Consider the following 15816-nt stretch of genomic DNA (forward strand, 5'->3'; position numbering starts at 1 on the left):
GCTACATACAAATGCAAAGCGAGCAGCTGACGGACACTAATTAAGCCCAATCAATCTGTACTTGGTTCTTGTGCCACAAAATGAAAAGGAAGTGGCACAGTAAGCAGCAGCCGGCTTCTCCATTAGGGCGGAGGAGTGTCACCCCCTTCCAGCAGCAGCCGCTGCAAATCTGTTAACAAATTAAACTATAATAAACTATGTTTATTATCATTTTGTTTGTTAAAGGAGCGGGGCATTGGGGATGAGTGGAGTGCACTGTGCATTCCTCTCAGTGCGCATGTATGTTTGGCCGGCCGTCTCTGGCCGGCCAATCTCTGCCCGGCCAATCTCTCATGCGTAGTAGGCTCTTTCCAGCACGGCACTGTGTTACTCCCTCTCCTGCGTGCACCACCCCACCCCTTCACAGCATTGCGAGCTGTGACTGGCAGTAAGTGATGCCTTACATGTGCTGCAGAATTAGAAGGCAGCAAATAATATAATGATGGCTTCGAATGGTAAGCAATGGGTGAGATAAAATACACTTTTTAGAGTTTTTTTTAAATGTATTTATAGCTATAAGAGGCCGCTAAGCAACAGCCCATGTGCCTTGCCTGCAGGTTTGACCTAAAAATCTTCCTTACTAATAGAACAGAAAAATTAGATTCCAGTTAAGACAGGTAGGCAAACCTTATTACCGCAAACCACTACCCCAAAACAGTAAAACTGTACATCTGGAACATAGTAGAAAAATGTTCCACTTCCGAAAACACAGTCACTTTCTAGTACAGAAGCGCATTATGCTAACATCAACCCAGCTCCAATTCATATAAGGTCAATCTTTAGAAATATTGATCGACGAGTGTCCACCTCTTCTTTGCTACTCTAATTAGACTTAAGGAGCTTTTGATTACGTCTATTATCAGTCACTTATGTAATAATGTTAAGGTTTATTAATGATTGTAATGTTTGGTTTGCACATTGTTGGGCCGCTACATAAAAAACATACGGGATCTCCGCAGGCCAGTTTTTACCTGCGTTTTAGACTGCTCCGTTGGGAGGCCTGTTTATTTGTGTACGGTTCTGACTTTTTCACGTTCAGGACAAGATTATCGCTGTACTATTTTGTGTCCAATTGTCAGTGCAGAGCGTTTGTCAAGCGGGAGAGACAAGGATTTCTGTTTGTTCCTCATCTTGGCATGCATTGGTAGTGCCAGTTCAGTTTTTCTGAGGGATTATGCCTCCAATATCAGGCGCCAGTTATCTTTGTGAGGGAGAAACATTTTTGTAACCAGCTCCTGACTTGCTATGGTTATTTTTTCAGCATACTGTTGCAGGAAACATTTTTCATTTACAAGAAGTGCGGATAATGGGAAAGTTAAACCACTCCCATTGAGCTACTTCTTTAACTGCAAACCTGACATTTTGAGAATGCCAAAGCAGGAACGATAGTCTGCTGCCCCTCACACATAGATGCCAACTTTTCAGATTGCTTATGTGTGACATTTGCATGTTTTTTGTGTACTTATGAGTGACATTCAGTTGACTAATGTGTGACACAAGGAGTGACACTGTCTCGCCAGTAAAACTAGGCAATGAAGTACATATAAAAACCTAAATATCACATATTACCACCTTTTGAACAATGAGAAGCACTAGCCTGACTGTATGGTCCGTTCTAACACAATTAACACTCATCAGAAGTAGCCTTGCCGAATCTAGGCCATCCTAACTCCATTGACAGCACCAGAAATAGCTAGCCCCACACAGAGTACTTAAAACCCTATACAGTTCCAGTAGGTTTACCCATGCTCAATGCACTCTGACCCTTTTAATCCATCAGAGCCAGCCCATCTAGTTTAAAGCAATTCTAGACCCGCTCACATTTACCAGAACGAGCATGGGCCTCACAAGTCCATTCTAGCCTCATTAAACCCCAACAGAACCAGCCTGGTCCTGTCCAGTCCAATCTAGTAGCCTCAATCAAACTGAACCTGTCAAAGTCCTGTCCTGTCCCATTCCCAAACTGAACACACCAGCCCGCGCAGTGCATTCTAATACCATAAATATTCATAAAACCCATCCAGTTCAAGGCATTCTAGCTGCACGTACATCCACCGAACCAGCCAAGAGGGTTGCTAACTGGCTATTTTTTTATTGTCCTAGCATAAAAATTAAAAACCACTTAGAGCCTATATTTTTTACTTTTACTTTAAAATGTCTTCCAGAGTTACTTTAATGGTCCATGGCTGATAAAAATGAAGTAAACAAAGGAAGAAAAACAGTGTTTAAAATGAATTCTGGACTATTTTGTATAAAATCCAGTTAATCATGTCTGAGCCTTCACAGAATTTTAAAACATAATTTACTGAGAAAGGTGGAAACACTGCTGGCCTATCCAATCCACCTTGACCCCTTCACAGCACAACTCACCAGTGACAAGAGCTGCCCCAGTAACCTACTGTCAGGATGAGAGCCAGGGTGTCTTCATTTGGCGGGTGGGGCTAACGGCGAGCAGGCAGATGCTTTGCAGTGATGAATATTGCATAGCGCATGACCTGCCTTGCTTTGGCCCATATGGCAATCTGTTGCTGGTGGAGGTTCTGAGGCCTCAGGCTGGCAGCACCTTCAAAGCTCTATGTTCCATACACACAGTCATGAGTGTCACAGGGATAGAGGCAGGCCAGGTGATAATGCTGCTGGGTTGCTAATTATTTAAATTCATTGGCCTGCAGCCCTGTCCATCAGCACCCATGGGCCCGGCCGGGTATGCTTAAATTCATGTGGTTGTAGCCTGAGTGTTTGTTTATGGTGCACAGTGCAGGTGAAGTGCACGTTCATAGAAGGGTAATTAATGTTAGCACAACCTAGCTGGACCCAGGCTATTACCATAGCAAATATTCACCTATCGACGTCCTGGCCTGGAACAGGCTATTTTGGCCCGAAACACCAGCGGACAGCACTCACTAGCTGAATAGGTTATTAATCCACAGAGCAGCATGAAGCGCCTCAAGTTCCTCTGCGAGGAGCAGTTCTTTATGTATGACTAACTATTTTAGTGCAGTGATGTGGACACCAGCACTAAAATGGCCCTGAAGCGCGATACTTGGCAGGGCTGCTCACAGGCCTCCACACCAGCATTTGCAGACATTTGGCGGATTTGCAAGGGGAATTCAAGATAGAACGAGGCAGGATTATTGCAAGTCCTACAGAAAGTCGATTTAGGTGCTGAAACAAGTCAGCACAACTTTTGCACTGCAACGGAAAATTAGTACATTTGTCCATTTGTCTTTGGGAATGGGCTTCAGGCCATATTTATATATTTGTATTCTGAACATGAACACTACATGCCTTTTGCTGTTATTGGTGAAGGATTTTAAAGAGACTGATTAACCACATTAGCTTCTGTACCTCAAGTAAAATCACAGTTGTTGCACTCTCTTTGTAAAAATTGCATTGTCATCCTTCACTTGGCAAAGAGGACGAAATTTAATCATTGATATTTGGTAATATTACTTTTAAAACAAAATATTACGTATTATGTACTACTCTAGAAAAAATTATGTATTTATTTACCGAGAATCTTTATTAATTCCAAGAAAGTAAAATCACTTTTTAGAATAAACTGTGCACAATATAACATAATTTAGGTGTTGTATGTATGAATAAAGGAATACTTAAATTGTACAGTGCACATTTCAGAACACATCACTAATAGTTTAGACAGACGCAGGAGATGTAAGAGGACACCTCAAACGAAATGGCAACTTAAGCAGACATTTTCCTGTTTTTAAGAGACTGGTATTAGAACTTGCAAATGACAACAACGGTATTTAATGATCTTTGAAACCTCAAACAATACAATTAGACCCCTGAACCCTTACAGGAAATAGGATATGTTGTGAGGCTGATCAGATGACAGATAAGACTTGATTTTGGTGTGTGCAGATTTTACTGTATGCACAAATTAATAATACATACAAATGTTGCATGTTTAGGAATCATGGGGGTTAGGGAGAGTGAAGATGGTCGCAGTTCCAACACATGGTAACCTCAAAATAATGTCCCTAGCATCAATCACTGTGGCTCAGAGTACCTTGCCCTCAGTTCCTTGTTGGTTCCTGTTGGAGGGACGATGGTGTTCATATTTACCAGTATCTTTGCTTAGGGTTTAGGAGACAGCTCATCATAGAGCAGACTGTTGCAAAAGCATGTGGATCATAATGTTGACTGCACGATAACCCCAAAGTGACGTGCATGACGGTAATACTAGAGTATTTGAAAGAAATTACACAAAAACTGTATTCAAAAACCTAACAATTCCTGATTGGTAAGAGGATGGTTTAAGAGATCTAATGGATCATTTAAGTAACAGATTATGATGGATTATTTGGGTGGGTAAGGACTTGCCTCTTGCAAATACTATCTGTTATGTATGGCTTTCACAGAAAGCCATTAGCACGACTAGAGGATTTTGAAGCTGGTTATTCACTGTTACGACGACGTAGGAACAATGAAAAAGAGAAAGTTGTTTCCCACTGTTGCAACACTGTATGGACATTGCGCTCTTTCCGCTCTATGCTTGCACCTTTACCCAGGTGGCGATCTTGCTGGAAAATTAGCTCAAGACTCTGTTTTAGGAAGTGTGAAGGTTTATGAACATGAGTGTAGCATTTGTCAGGTGAGGTATAGGTACTTCCGAAGTCACGTCACATCTGTCTTTATGAGGTTTTGGAAAAAACAAATCAGCGGTGTCTATGTTAGCCTAGACCACAACAAATTATCAAAGTATTTAGAAACTTTATAATCCAAGATGCCAAAAAAGTGGCATATTTGATACCTTTCACAATATTAGCAGCTAAATTATTAGATAGACTTCTAATCGGTTCTAGAAGAAAATATTTTACATACGCCTTTTGCATAATTAGTGCTGTAATTTTGTGACAGCATAATAAATAATCTGCATGTCTTTGTACCGAATACTAACCTTGGAAATATAAATATATAATTGAGACAAAAGACAAAATCTGTGCATTTGGAGACACATGGCTAGGGATGGTTAATAGAAAATCATGCCACGTGCCTGCTATCATTCAAACTCAAAATTAACCATCTGACCATTAACCCTTTACTGAGTGACATTGGTGTCTGCAGCATATGGTATACTAACTAGTACAAATACAGCAACTACAAATAAAGCAACTTGAATTAAACAATTATTTTCAATGAGGACACAACAATACAAATTATGATAGTAACGTAGTTATATAACTCAAAATATAATTTAATTTCTTATTTTAGCCAATCCTACAAAACAGATGCTTTAGTAGAATCTTTCAAATTCATGAGTTCATTATTACTTTTGGATATATATGTAGATACAATATTAGGTTGTCGAGGTAAGTTTCACAGCCTTTGGGGTTTGATTTGCTCAGACTTTTCTAGCAAATTCTATAAAATTTATACTATAGTCTTTCAAATTATTGACTCCATAATTACAGAAGAATCTATATTTGAGCTTAATATTGTGTTTTCCAGGTAGGTACCACAGAGTACAGCCTTTGAATTTCGATTTGTGCAGCTAACACGTTTTGCTGGTATCCCCGCGTCTTTAGGGCTTCAATATTACTCTTTATAGGGCATATGAGTTTATAATCCTAGCAATTAAGTTTTACATCATTCATTGTTTACGTCTAAGGATGATCATACTATTCAGTTTCCAATATATAGGTCGGGCATGTCAGTACGATTGTCAACTAAAGTGGCCACAGCCTGTCACAGACACAGTTGGTTAAAAGCAGAAACAGTTCTCTCGATTCAATATCATACCCAATGTAGTTCCAAATGGCTGAGTCACCAGAAGAGCATCTCTATTGGCATTCAAATACAGAAACTTTGGGTACTGATCAGCAGCAGCAGAAACTGGAAAGGTAAAAATATCTCACCTATACACTTAAAGGACAAACGGTACTGTGCCCAACAGTGTTCCACCATTCTATATTCTAAGACAGAGTGGAATTGTCAGCAGTAAGTATTTGCTGTAACACTGCTACTGTTCTCCCTGTTCGTAAGAGTTGTGAAGGCAGTGGCATAAACTAAGCTTTAAGGTATTGATTATAAGTTGGGTGGAGTAGTATCCCTTAGTAGGATACAGTTCTGGCCAATTATAAGACAGACGGGTCTCCTTTAGGCCTTCTTCTATAAAATGGGGAGATTAGAGCACCCCATGCCTCACATACTTCTATCGCACCAGACCCCAAGCCCCTGCTCCCATTTACTGCCTGCATTCGGCAGGTGGTAAGTGGGAGTATTAATCCCCAATGGAAAACAGAAAACAGTGGGGAATTCATCCCAAATAAATGCGGATGCATGTTTAATCTTCATTCCTTAGGGCTTAATGAAAAACAGGTGGGTTTAGGTGTAGAAATATGACCCACAATTGTTAATTCAGATCACCCAATATCTCTCTATATAAATCCAAACTGATTTTAAATGGCCTGAGACATATTTCCATAGCTTCCTCTAATCAACATTCTTCTAGTCACTCAACAGCAAATAGGATTGTGCAGAGGAGTTGGGACAAGGCATTCTTATGATTTCTTTTGTGTGCTGACTGTCGCTTCAGCTACTCCTGAAGTTTTGTTAATTAATGTCAACTTGAATTTAGATCCAGGAACAAGTGCAGTAGCAGTTCAGCTTTCAAATTCTTCCTACAATTGCATGATGAAATAGAATTAATGTAGCTGTTGTTGATAGTATGACAACACAACACAATAATAATTTAAATGAGAAGCCATGCTCTACAAGTTATTTTACAATAAAATCAACAAAGTGTAAAACAAACAATGTAACTTATAATTTCTTTAGAAACCCTGCTATGAGGGTTTTTATGACTACAAGCGAAAGTGGAAAAGACTACACGTGACTTAATCCAAACATAGAAAATGTAGAATCAACGTACTTTCAAAGAGTAATTGCAAAGAAAATGCATATTGTATGATTTTAAGAAATTGTAAACTACACCACAGAAGCAATGTAAAATCTGCACTTACGGTCGCTCTTTTCCTCCAGTAACAATGAGCCCATCTCGAAGAGTTGTGTACATTGTAAAGACTGGCCCAGTGTGAGCTTTGGCCACCAGTCGTATTAGAAAGTGATCCTTCCAGACATACACGTCTCCATTTATGGCACCTGTAAAAGTTAGACTATTCTGCAAGTAACAGAAAAATACCAAAATGTTAGAACAATAAACATCATTAAACATTTGAACAGACCCTGTTGCAAGGGCCTAGGCGTTGGTTTAAATACAAATTTACAAATAAGCAGTATGCTGTTTAGAATATAATGTAATTTTAAAATAATCTGTCATTGTTACTGCTAAAGTATGTACAAAATAGTGCATACTGAATTACAGTCAAAGATCAACAGTTAGATAAGAATGAAACTTCCACCATCATTAATTTTCAAAATTACTTTTTTGGTACCAATAGAGTTGGGAACCTTAAACCCCTGGTTTCCATGGGTATGCCTGAAAACCTCACAGTCAGAGTTTTGCAAGCAAACTTTTATTTTGCCAAATATCATTGACCAGGGGAAAACCTTATTTCCTACTTCCCCATCAATTCTGAGGATGTCTGTTGCCCCATTTGGAAAAAAGATTTAATCCTGCCATTGACAGGATTAAGTTTTTGAAAATCCAGAAACATGTAAATGTGCAGATGCGTGCCATCTCTCAGTGCACATGGTCTGTCCTATGTGGCATTAGATTTACCTCACAAAAAACTCATAAGAGTAAATCCTTTTTACAAATTGATGTGGTCTTAAACCACACAAGCTAAACATGTATTTCCCTAAAAATGTAACTATTAGCAGAATGGTAGTGTATCAAATTCCCTGATTTTTTTAAATTCATTATAACCAAGTAAACAGGACGTGCTATCTGAACTGTGCTATCTGTCTACCTGCCCTGATTTGCCTTGCCTTTCTCTGACCTGCTGGGGTGGGACTACGTCCCCCAGCAGGCCGTGCTGTGATACAGGAAGAGGGGGCCAGTGACTTGTGCTATATACGTGCAACATTGTTACAGCGGTGCAGGACGCGCCATCTGAACTGTGCTGTCTGTCAGCCGGTCCTGATTTGCCTCACCTTTCTCTGATATGCTGGGATGGGACTACATCCTCCAGCGGGCTGTGCTGTGATCTAGAAGGAGGGGGGACAGTGACTTGTGCTATATGAGTGCAACATTGTTACTGTGGCACGGGATGCATGCAGGATGGGCCCATCTGCGCCTATCCGTGGCCAAACTAGGCTGGGCCGGGCCCACCCTCTTTGTATCTCTTCTCGGTTGGTTTCTGTAAGCGTTTTGTGCCACCAGGTGAGTCGCTTCTTTGCTCACTGTAACCATGGGCAAAAGAAAAACCGTAGGTGCTGCTGCTGCCATCACTGCTATTCTTCCCATGTCCCATTCCAAAACTACCACTGACAGTATCCTTGAGAGAGCAGTCGGGATAATCTCTACCGAAATTGCCCTCACCGAACGCAGGCCCCACTGTAGAAGGTATTGTGGATTGTTCCAATTTCACTGCCAGAATGGTAGTGTACCAAATTTCCAGATTTTAAAAATTCATTATAACTAAGGAAACAGGACGTGCTTTCTGAACTGTGCTATCTGTCTGCCCGCCCTGATTTGCCTTGCCTTTCTCTTACCTGCTGGGGTGGGACTACGTCCCCCAGCAGGCCGTGCTGTGATCCAGGATGAGGGGGGCCAGTGACTTGTGCTATATAAGCGCAACATTGTTACAGCGGTGCAGGACGCGCTATCTGAACTGTGCTTTCAGTCAGCCCGCCCTGATTTGCCTCACCTTTCTCTGATATGCTGGGATGGGACTACATCCTCCAGCAGGCTGTGCTGTGATCAGAAGGAGGGGGAACAGTGACTTGTACTATATGAGTGCAACATTGTTACTGTGGCACGGGATGCATGCAGGATGGGCCCATCTGCACCCATCTGTGGCCAAACGAGGCTGGACTGGGCCCACCCTCTTTGTATCTCTCCATGGTTGGTTTCTGTGAGCGTTTTGTGGCACCAGGTGAGCCGCTTCTTTGTTCACTGTAACCATGGGCAAAAGAAAAACTGCACGTGCTGCTGCTGTCATCACTGCTATTCTCCCCATGTCCCATTCCAAAACTATCACTGACAGTATCCTCGAGAGAGCAGTCAGGATAATCTCTACAGAAATTGCCATCACTGAACGCAGGCTTCCTCTGGGTAATGGCCCCACTATAGAAGGCATTATGGATTGTTCCAATTTAACTGCTAGTTCTGCTGAAATCCTGGATCCCAATGATAAGGGAGCAGGCAACATATACCCACACTCTCAGACTACTGGATCTGCTGGTAGAACTTCTACTGTGGACAGGAACACCAAGTACGAGTCGCCTAACATTTCTTCTATCCAGTCATCTGTCCAGGTTCAAGGAGGACCAGCCGTTAAATGGAAGAAAACCTCTGGTAAAAATCGTCCCCCCAGCAACACTAAATCCATCTGCCAAAACTGACAGTCAATCACGCAGGGCCACCAAAACCAACTTTGGTCGTGGGTTCAACGAGCAACTCAAGCTACAACTCAGTTTCAACTAACTCAAACCAAGGACCTTTCACTGCAGACCCTTACAGGTTGCGATTATATGGTGCCGCAATTCGGCTCCATTTTGGCAGAGAAATTGCAGCCACTAGTAGACCAACTTGATCGTATCGAAAGCCGGCTAACTGGTCTATTTAGAAACCAACACGACAGCACTGACAGCCGAAGCTCCGAGGCAGAAAATCTAAACGTTCACAGCGAGCAAGACCTCAGCAATAACTTGGTTAATGTTAATGATGCTATTGTCCATCCAAGCCAGATTTGTAGCTCTTCATCCCCCACTAACACCGGGGAGACTCCACTCAAGGAACAGTTGTGAACCCCACTGCTTCAACAGCTGGTGTAACACAGCCAATTAGGGATCCTGTCATGATAACTGCCTTGACATGAGCATCCCGAATAAGGATATTTTGAACTTACTCAGAGAAGCTTACTGAGGGAGGTTGCATTGTGGTCAATTTTCTTAATCCCCTTCTTGTTCGTAGAATACTGGGTATGAAGGAACCCAGCTGTTTCTATGACTCAAGAATCTCTGTACTCTCACTTGGCTACTTCTGCAAGCCAGCTTCCCCTTGCCTTGGCATCCTCGCTCAAACACACTTGTAGATCAGGCGTCCTAGCTTGCTCGTGCCAACAGATTTGAGCCTTTGAACAGTCTAGAGGATGTAGAATGACTACCCACAAGATCACAGCTCAAATAGGACCAGATTTAGAAAAAGTAGTGTGTCCTTCCCCCTCAAGTGCTCTTTTTAACCCCAGTGTTATGAATACTGTGTGGAATCACACCGAAAATATTAAGTTGGAACATTGCAGGGCTTTGATCGAAGCTCAACTTACCCAATATTCATCAAGGGATATGATACTATAATGTTCCAGGAGACTTAGGATGTATCACCTTCCCTGGTCGATGGCTTTCAGTGTTTTTGTGTCCCAGTTCATCCCTCTCATCATGGTCGTGGTTCAGGGGGCTTAGCCATGTGGGTTAATATATCAAAAGGGAGCTGTGTTCGCTCTCTTGACTCGCCCAATAATGACTTCCACATTATACAGTTAAAGACCCATATTAACCTGTACTTAGTACATTTTTATAATAATGATTTTATTAATGTCCCAAACACCAAATGTTCTGCATTATTCGATTATATTAACACGCTAATAGAAAGAGGTAATGATTCTGGTTGTTCAGCCTACCTATGTTTGGATGGAGACATCAATGTCAAATTGCCATCAAAGAATAATACATCACCTACTGGCATATTTTCCTCATGTTGCACGGATCCTAGGAGCCAGGATTTAGTATCTCATTTTGTGTTGAGTGCCCTATGTAATGTAATGGAAGTAGCAGGTACAGCAGACGCTGCCCAATTTACTTACAGGGGCAGTTCCTCTGTGATTGACTATATCTTCATTACACACAGCCTTGAAGATATTGGGGGTTATTCCAACTTTGGAGGAAGTGGTAATCCGTCCCAAAAGTGACGGTAAAGTGACGGATATACCACCAGCCGTATTACGAGTCCATTATATCCTATGGAACTCGTAATACAGCTGGTGGTAAATCCGTCACATTTGGGACGGATTACCACCTCCTCCAAAGTTGGAATAACCCCCATTCTGTTATACGAGTCAGTAATTGAGTCTGATTATGGTGATCATAACCCCCTGGAAGTAGTTTTTCTGTGGCCCGAAGGGAAATAATCATGGTGGATACAGGACAGAGCAGCCTCCAACCCTCAACAGATAACCTCAGGTTAGAATTGCGGCGGCGTGAACTCTCCCAGTTCTTCTATTTAATGGTTAGTGCAAACTAAGGCTTTTATTGGCCTTTGCACAAATATTAGGAAAACACTATCAAAGCCATTTTGGCCAATTGTCAACTCCCTGAGGTGGTTTAGCCACAATTGCTCCTTAACCAAGCGCCAGTTACAACAGGCCTTAGCAGCCAAACCCAGAGATCGTGCCGCTGTGATTTTTGTAAGGAAACATTATGAGGTTACCTCGAAAGGTTGGTGTGAAGCACTCACCCAGCACTGGGATTTGTTGGCACGGGCAGCTCCGGTGAAAGATAGCAAGTCCTTTTTGTCCAAAGTGTCTGATCCGAGACGTAAACACAACTTAGTCATCTCAGTTTCCTGCCACATCACCAGCACAACCTGGGAGGCCTACTTCACCAATATCAATGCAGCTCTTTCGTCGGATGTTGAGTTTGTTGTAAATCCCACTAGCATATGTAAATTTCAAGTCAGTTTGGATGAAGTAGTGGACGCAATCAATCAAAGTGTTGGCAGTAAGGCCCTTGGTCCAGACGGCGCACTGATCGATATTATTAAATACAATATTGATTTATGGACACCTCTCCTAACTAATGTTTTTAATACTTTAGTTCACTCCCTGCTGCCCTCCTCATTGTCTACATCAATCAAAGTAACCATTTATACAAAAGAAGATCGTTAGTACCCGGGTTCTCATAGACCAATCTTTATGATTGATTCTACGGTAAAAATCGTGGGGAGGGTTACATATAACAGAATGAAGGAGTGGATTTAAACTGAGGCGGTCTTTTATCCATGTCAGTATGTGTTTAGAAGTAAACTGGGCACAATTGAACAGTGTATGAATCTAAATCTTGTGCTCGGGAATACACTTTTGCCAAACAAATTGCACTCTACTTGCCATTCATGGACCTATCCTCAGCTTTCGATTGCGTTAACTGCTCCAGGCTCTGGCATATGCTCATTTCACGTGGGATAGATGATGTTTTAGTGAACTTCCTGGCTTACCTACACACTGACATGAAGGCGAGATTCAGGATCAGCAGACAAGGGGATTTCTCTGGGGACATAAATGTGCACAGAGGGGTGCGCAAAGGGTGCATCCTAGCTCCTCTTTTATTTGTACTGTATATTAATGAGCTTTATCCATCATTACTTTGTGTTACACAGGACGTACCCAAAATCAAAGGAGCACTGTTACCAACCCTTTTGTATCCGGATGGCGCTGTGCTTATGGCTTGTACGCCAAAGGCACTGCATCTCATGGTCCATACCTTTGTGTATTTTATGGCTAACCTAGATCTGTGCACCAACTTTTCAAAGTCTTACATCATGGTGGACAGCGCCAAATGCAAACAGCTTGCTAGTCTTTCTATCAGAACTAGCCAGCTAAACTGTTCTTACTTGGGGGTCACTTTTTCTCCCTCTGGGTCTTGGATGCCTAACATTGCCCTGCGTAGAGCAAAGCTGTTGAGTGCAATTGGTTCATTGTGTAGCCTACCCCAACCTGTGGGAGGTGGTTCACTTGGTCCATTGTCTGAATGTACCTTCATTGCTCTGAACGGGGCAGAAGTCTGGGGTATACCTGACTGCGCGGTAATTCAGCGCAAAGAAAATCTGTTTTGCAGACAACTCCTTGCAGTTCTCATCTCATCCTCCAGTTGTATTTGTCACAATGAGCTGGATTTGAGCTTATTGGAAGATCTCATTAGTGTACGATTGGCACTACTATGGCAGGCCATTTGGAAAAATGAGCAGGCACGCCTGACGAGGGACATTATTATGGATCGTCTCTCCTGCGAGTGAGGTATGTGTATTTCTTGGGTAGCCTATGTTAAACTCTGCTTATTGTAAGATTGGGCAGTTGTGTGCTTTTATCGAGTCGGAATTCTGTAACACTCTCAGTAAGAAGCAGGTTTGTCACGTCCTGTTTAATCATGTATCTCTTCAATGAAGCAACAGGGAAGCAATGGAGTCAAGTGTGACTGGGTTATCTAAGTAGGATTTTCCCAAATAGTATGTTTAACTATCCAGTGCATGCGGGCGGCTGATGGGAGCGTTCATTGTTATTGCATTTCAGGGCAGACACTGTCAAAATGTTGCTGTGTTTCCCGTTAGGTTTTTTGCATCACGTAAACGTTGTCGAAAGTCCCTGTTATGGCACCCCAGGTCAAATGATGTTGCACTTTGTTTTTTTCTGCAAATTATGAAAGATATACCAAATCTTTTTTAATAGTGATTTTAAGAAATAAATGTCAGAACATTAGACAGGTGAGATTAGCCCTCCAGTTCCTATTACAATTATCTGATTGTGCAAACTGTTCTGCACTTGGGTTCATTTTTAAAAACTGCAGTGAAGGCGCGGAACACCATGCTTCCTTAAATCCATGCTGATTCGTATGTTTTTTAACCGCTCAGAAAGGTTTTAGAGCTGATGACTGGCTCATTTCTCAGTATACGACGACCGTGTTGCTTTTATCTATTGATGTTTTAATTATGTATTATTGTAGAGTGGTTGCATTCGTGAAATGCACATTGTTTTTAGTCCACTTATATTTGTTTGAATATTTCTTTTTTTAATAGCATCATGTTTTTCTTTATGTAATTTTTATGGACGTATGTTGCGTCCGAATAAAGTTTATAAAATCTTAAATAACTAAGGAAATACCACAATTCATTTTTGTGTGGTTTGAGGAAGTTTGCATACTTGGGAGAGCTCGGAGAAACGTTTGAGGGATATATGGAAAATCTTAACACCTGAAGACTTGAAACATTGAGTGCGTATTAACTGTTTGTGATGCTATGCATTCATTTTTAGCATTTACAGTCGCATTGGCTAAATTATGGGATGGCTGGCAAAAAAAATCCTTTCCACGATTCACACATTTACGACAATTTAATGAACCGTCCCTTGCACCTAGCATTCCTGTGTACTACTGGTAAAATGTAATTACTTCTTATTTGTTGACCTAAATACTAGCAGATGTGTCAATATTTTGAAATGTGACAGCATGTTTTGTCTAACATCTGTCTTGGATAGAAAAATCAATTGGTGGTTCTCAATCAGAGGCATTCTCTAAAACCATGAACAACAGAATATAGATAGGCAAGTAGACTCTCCTCAGAACATGTTATATCTTTACAATTGTGTGAATGTTAGCAATGGAAACTTGCTCACAAGAGACAGCACTATCTATCTTCTGGTCTTTCATTTTTTTAAACCAAATCATAACCGGCGGAGTGATAAAGTACACTTGACAGAAAACATCATTTTTGAAATTTGAAAAAGGAAAGGGAAACTGGGCATTTATCATTGTAAGCAGATGGAAAACTGACACTGGCCCATGAAAAATTATTGAAGTTACAAGGTCAAACAGGTAGTTTGGTTTTTAACAGAAATGAAGGAAGGACCTACAATAACTAATTCCCAACTATTTGCTGGTCTACAGAGAGGCAGCTGTGATGTTTACGATTCAGAAAGAATACCCTTGATGGAAAACTAGAATTACAGGTAAATATCACATCTTTCATCATGGTGTTACCGCATGAAGTCCATAAACAGCATAATAAAATACCAAGATGAAAACATAGTGTGGACGATAAACAGACTGTATGCACACATGTAGGGAGGCTTGATCCAGCAGGATTACAGTCTTAAAAATCAGAATCTATTCACAAGTCCTTAGCAAAGGTATGATCTGATGTCCAAATACCAACTCCTTAAAGTCCTAGGATGAAACATTTCTCACATAAGCAGCTGTGACTCCTCTCCTCTGGTACAATGGTCCTTAGGTCTACCAGGTAATGACATTTCTATTGAAAAGTTATGAAACAGAACACTATCCTTCTGTAATCTGTTTAATGGAAGCTAAACAAGTGAGAACAGTGCTATGAATTACAAACGTTGTTTAGACTTAGGCAAATCAAGAAGACAAGACATTGCTTCTTCACACAATAGCTGCAGAATGTCATTTAAATAAAGACACATGATCTTTAGGAAAGGTGTTTCAACTCTTTCAGGATATTGCAGTCATCTGAAAGGTTCGGCAGGCTGTATTCAGGAGCCAGAAGGTCACCTCAGTGATGACAGGCTGAGGGTGGCTAATTTCGCCTGGTGAGAATATGTTGTCTACACCAAACCCCTCTGTGTATTTGGATGGGTAGATGTAGCATGTGCCAGTGCCTTTGTAAATCTAGAGCAATGAGAATCTTTGTGTTTTGATGTCCAAGTTTGGCAATCACTTTTGGCACCTCAGGAATCAGGGGAAGGGTGAATTCCCTTTGGTAGGAGGTTCTGGGAAACTCAGGCTCTCATTATGAGTGTGACAGTCTTAAGACCACCCCACATTATGAACGTGGTCGGACCGCCAGCATCACCATTTTGAAGGTGCCGGTGGTCTTAATCTGCCAGGGCAGGGCTGCAA

General features: G+C 41.4%; 1 protein-coding gene across 2 annotated transcripts in view; it reads right to left on the reverse strand.

Annotated features, from left to right (window-relative positions):
- Positions 1-15816, reverse strand: part of EML6 (EMAP like 6) — an 854573-nt gene that overhangs the window by 67560 nt on the left and 771197 nt on the right. For both annotated transcript variants that reach the window (XM_069234186.1, XM_069234187.1), the window contains exon 33: positions 7029-7186. In XM_069234186.1, the coding sequence (XP_069090287.1) occupies positions 7029-7186 (158 nt within the window). The remainder of the gene's footprint in view (positions 1-7028; positions 7187-15816) is intronic.

The sequence above is a fragment of the Pleurodeles waltl genome, chromosome 5 (genome assembly GCF_031143425.1).
Source record: "Pleurodeles waltl isolate 20211129_DDA chromosome 5, aPleWal1.hap1.20221129, whole genome shotgun sequence".
In the NCBI taxonomy this organism is placed as follows: domain Eukaryota; kingdom Metazoa; phylum Chordata; class Amphibia; order Caudata; family Salamandridae; genus Pleurodeles; species Pleurodeles waltl.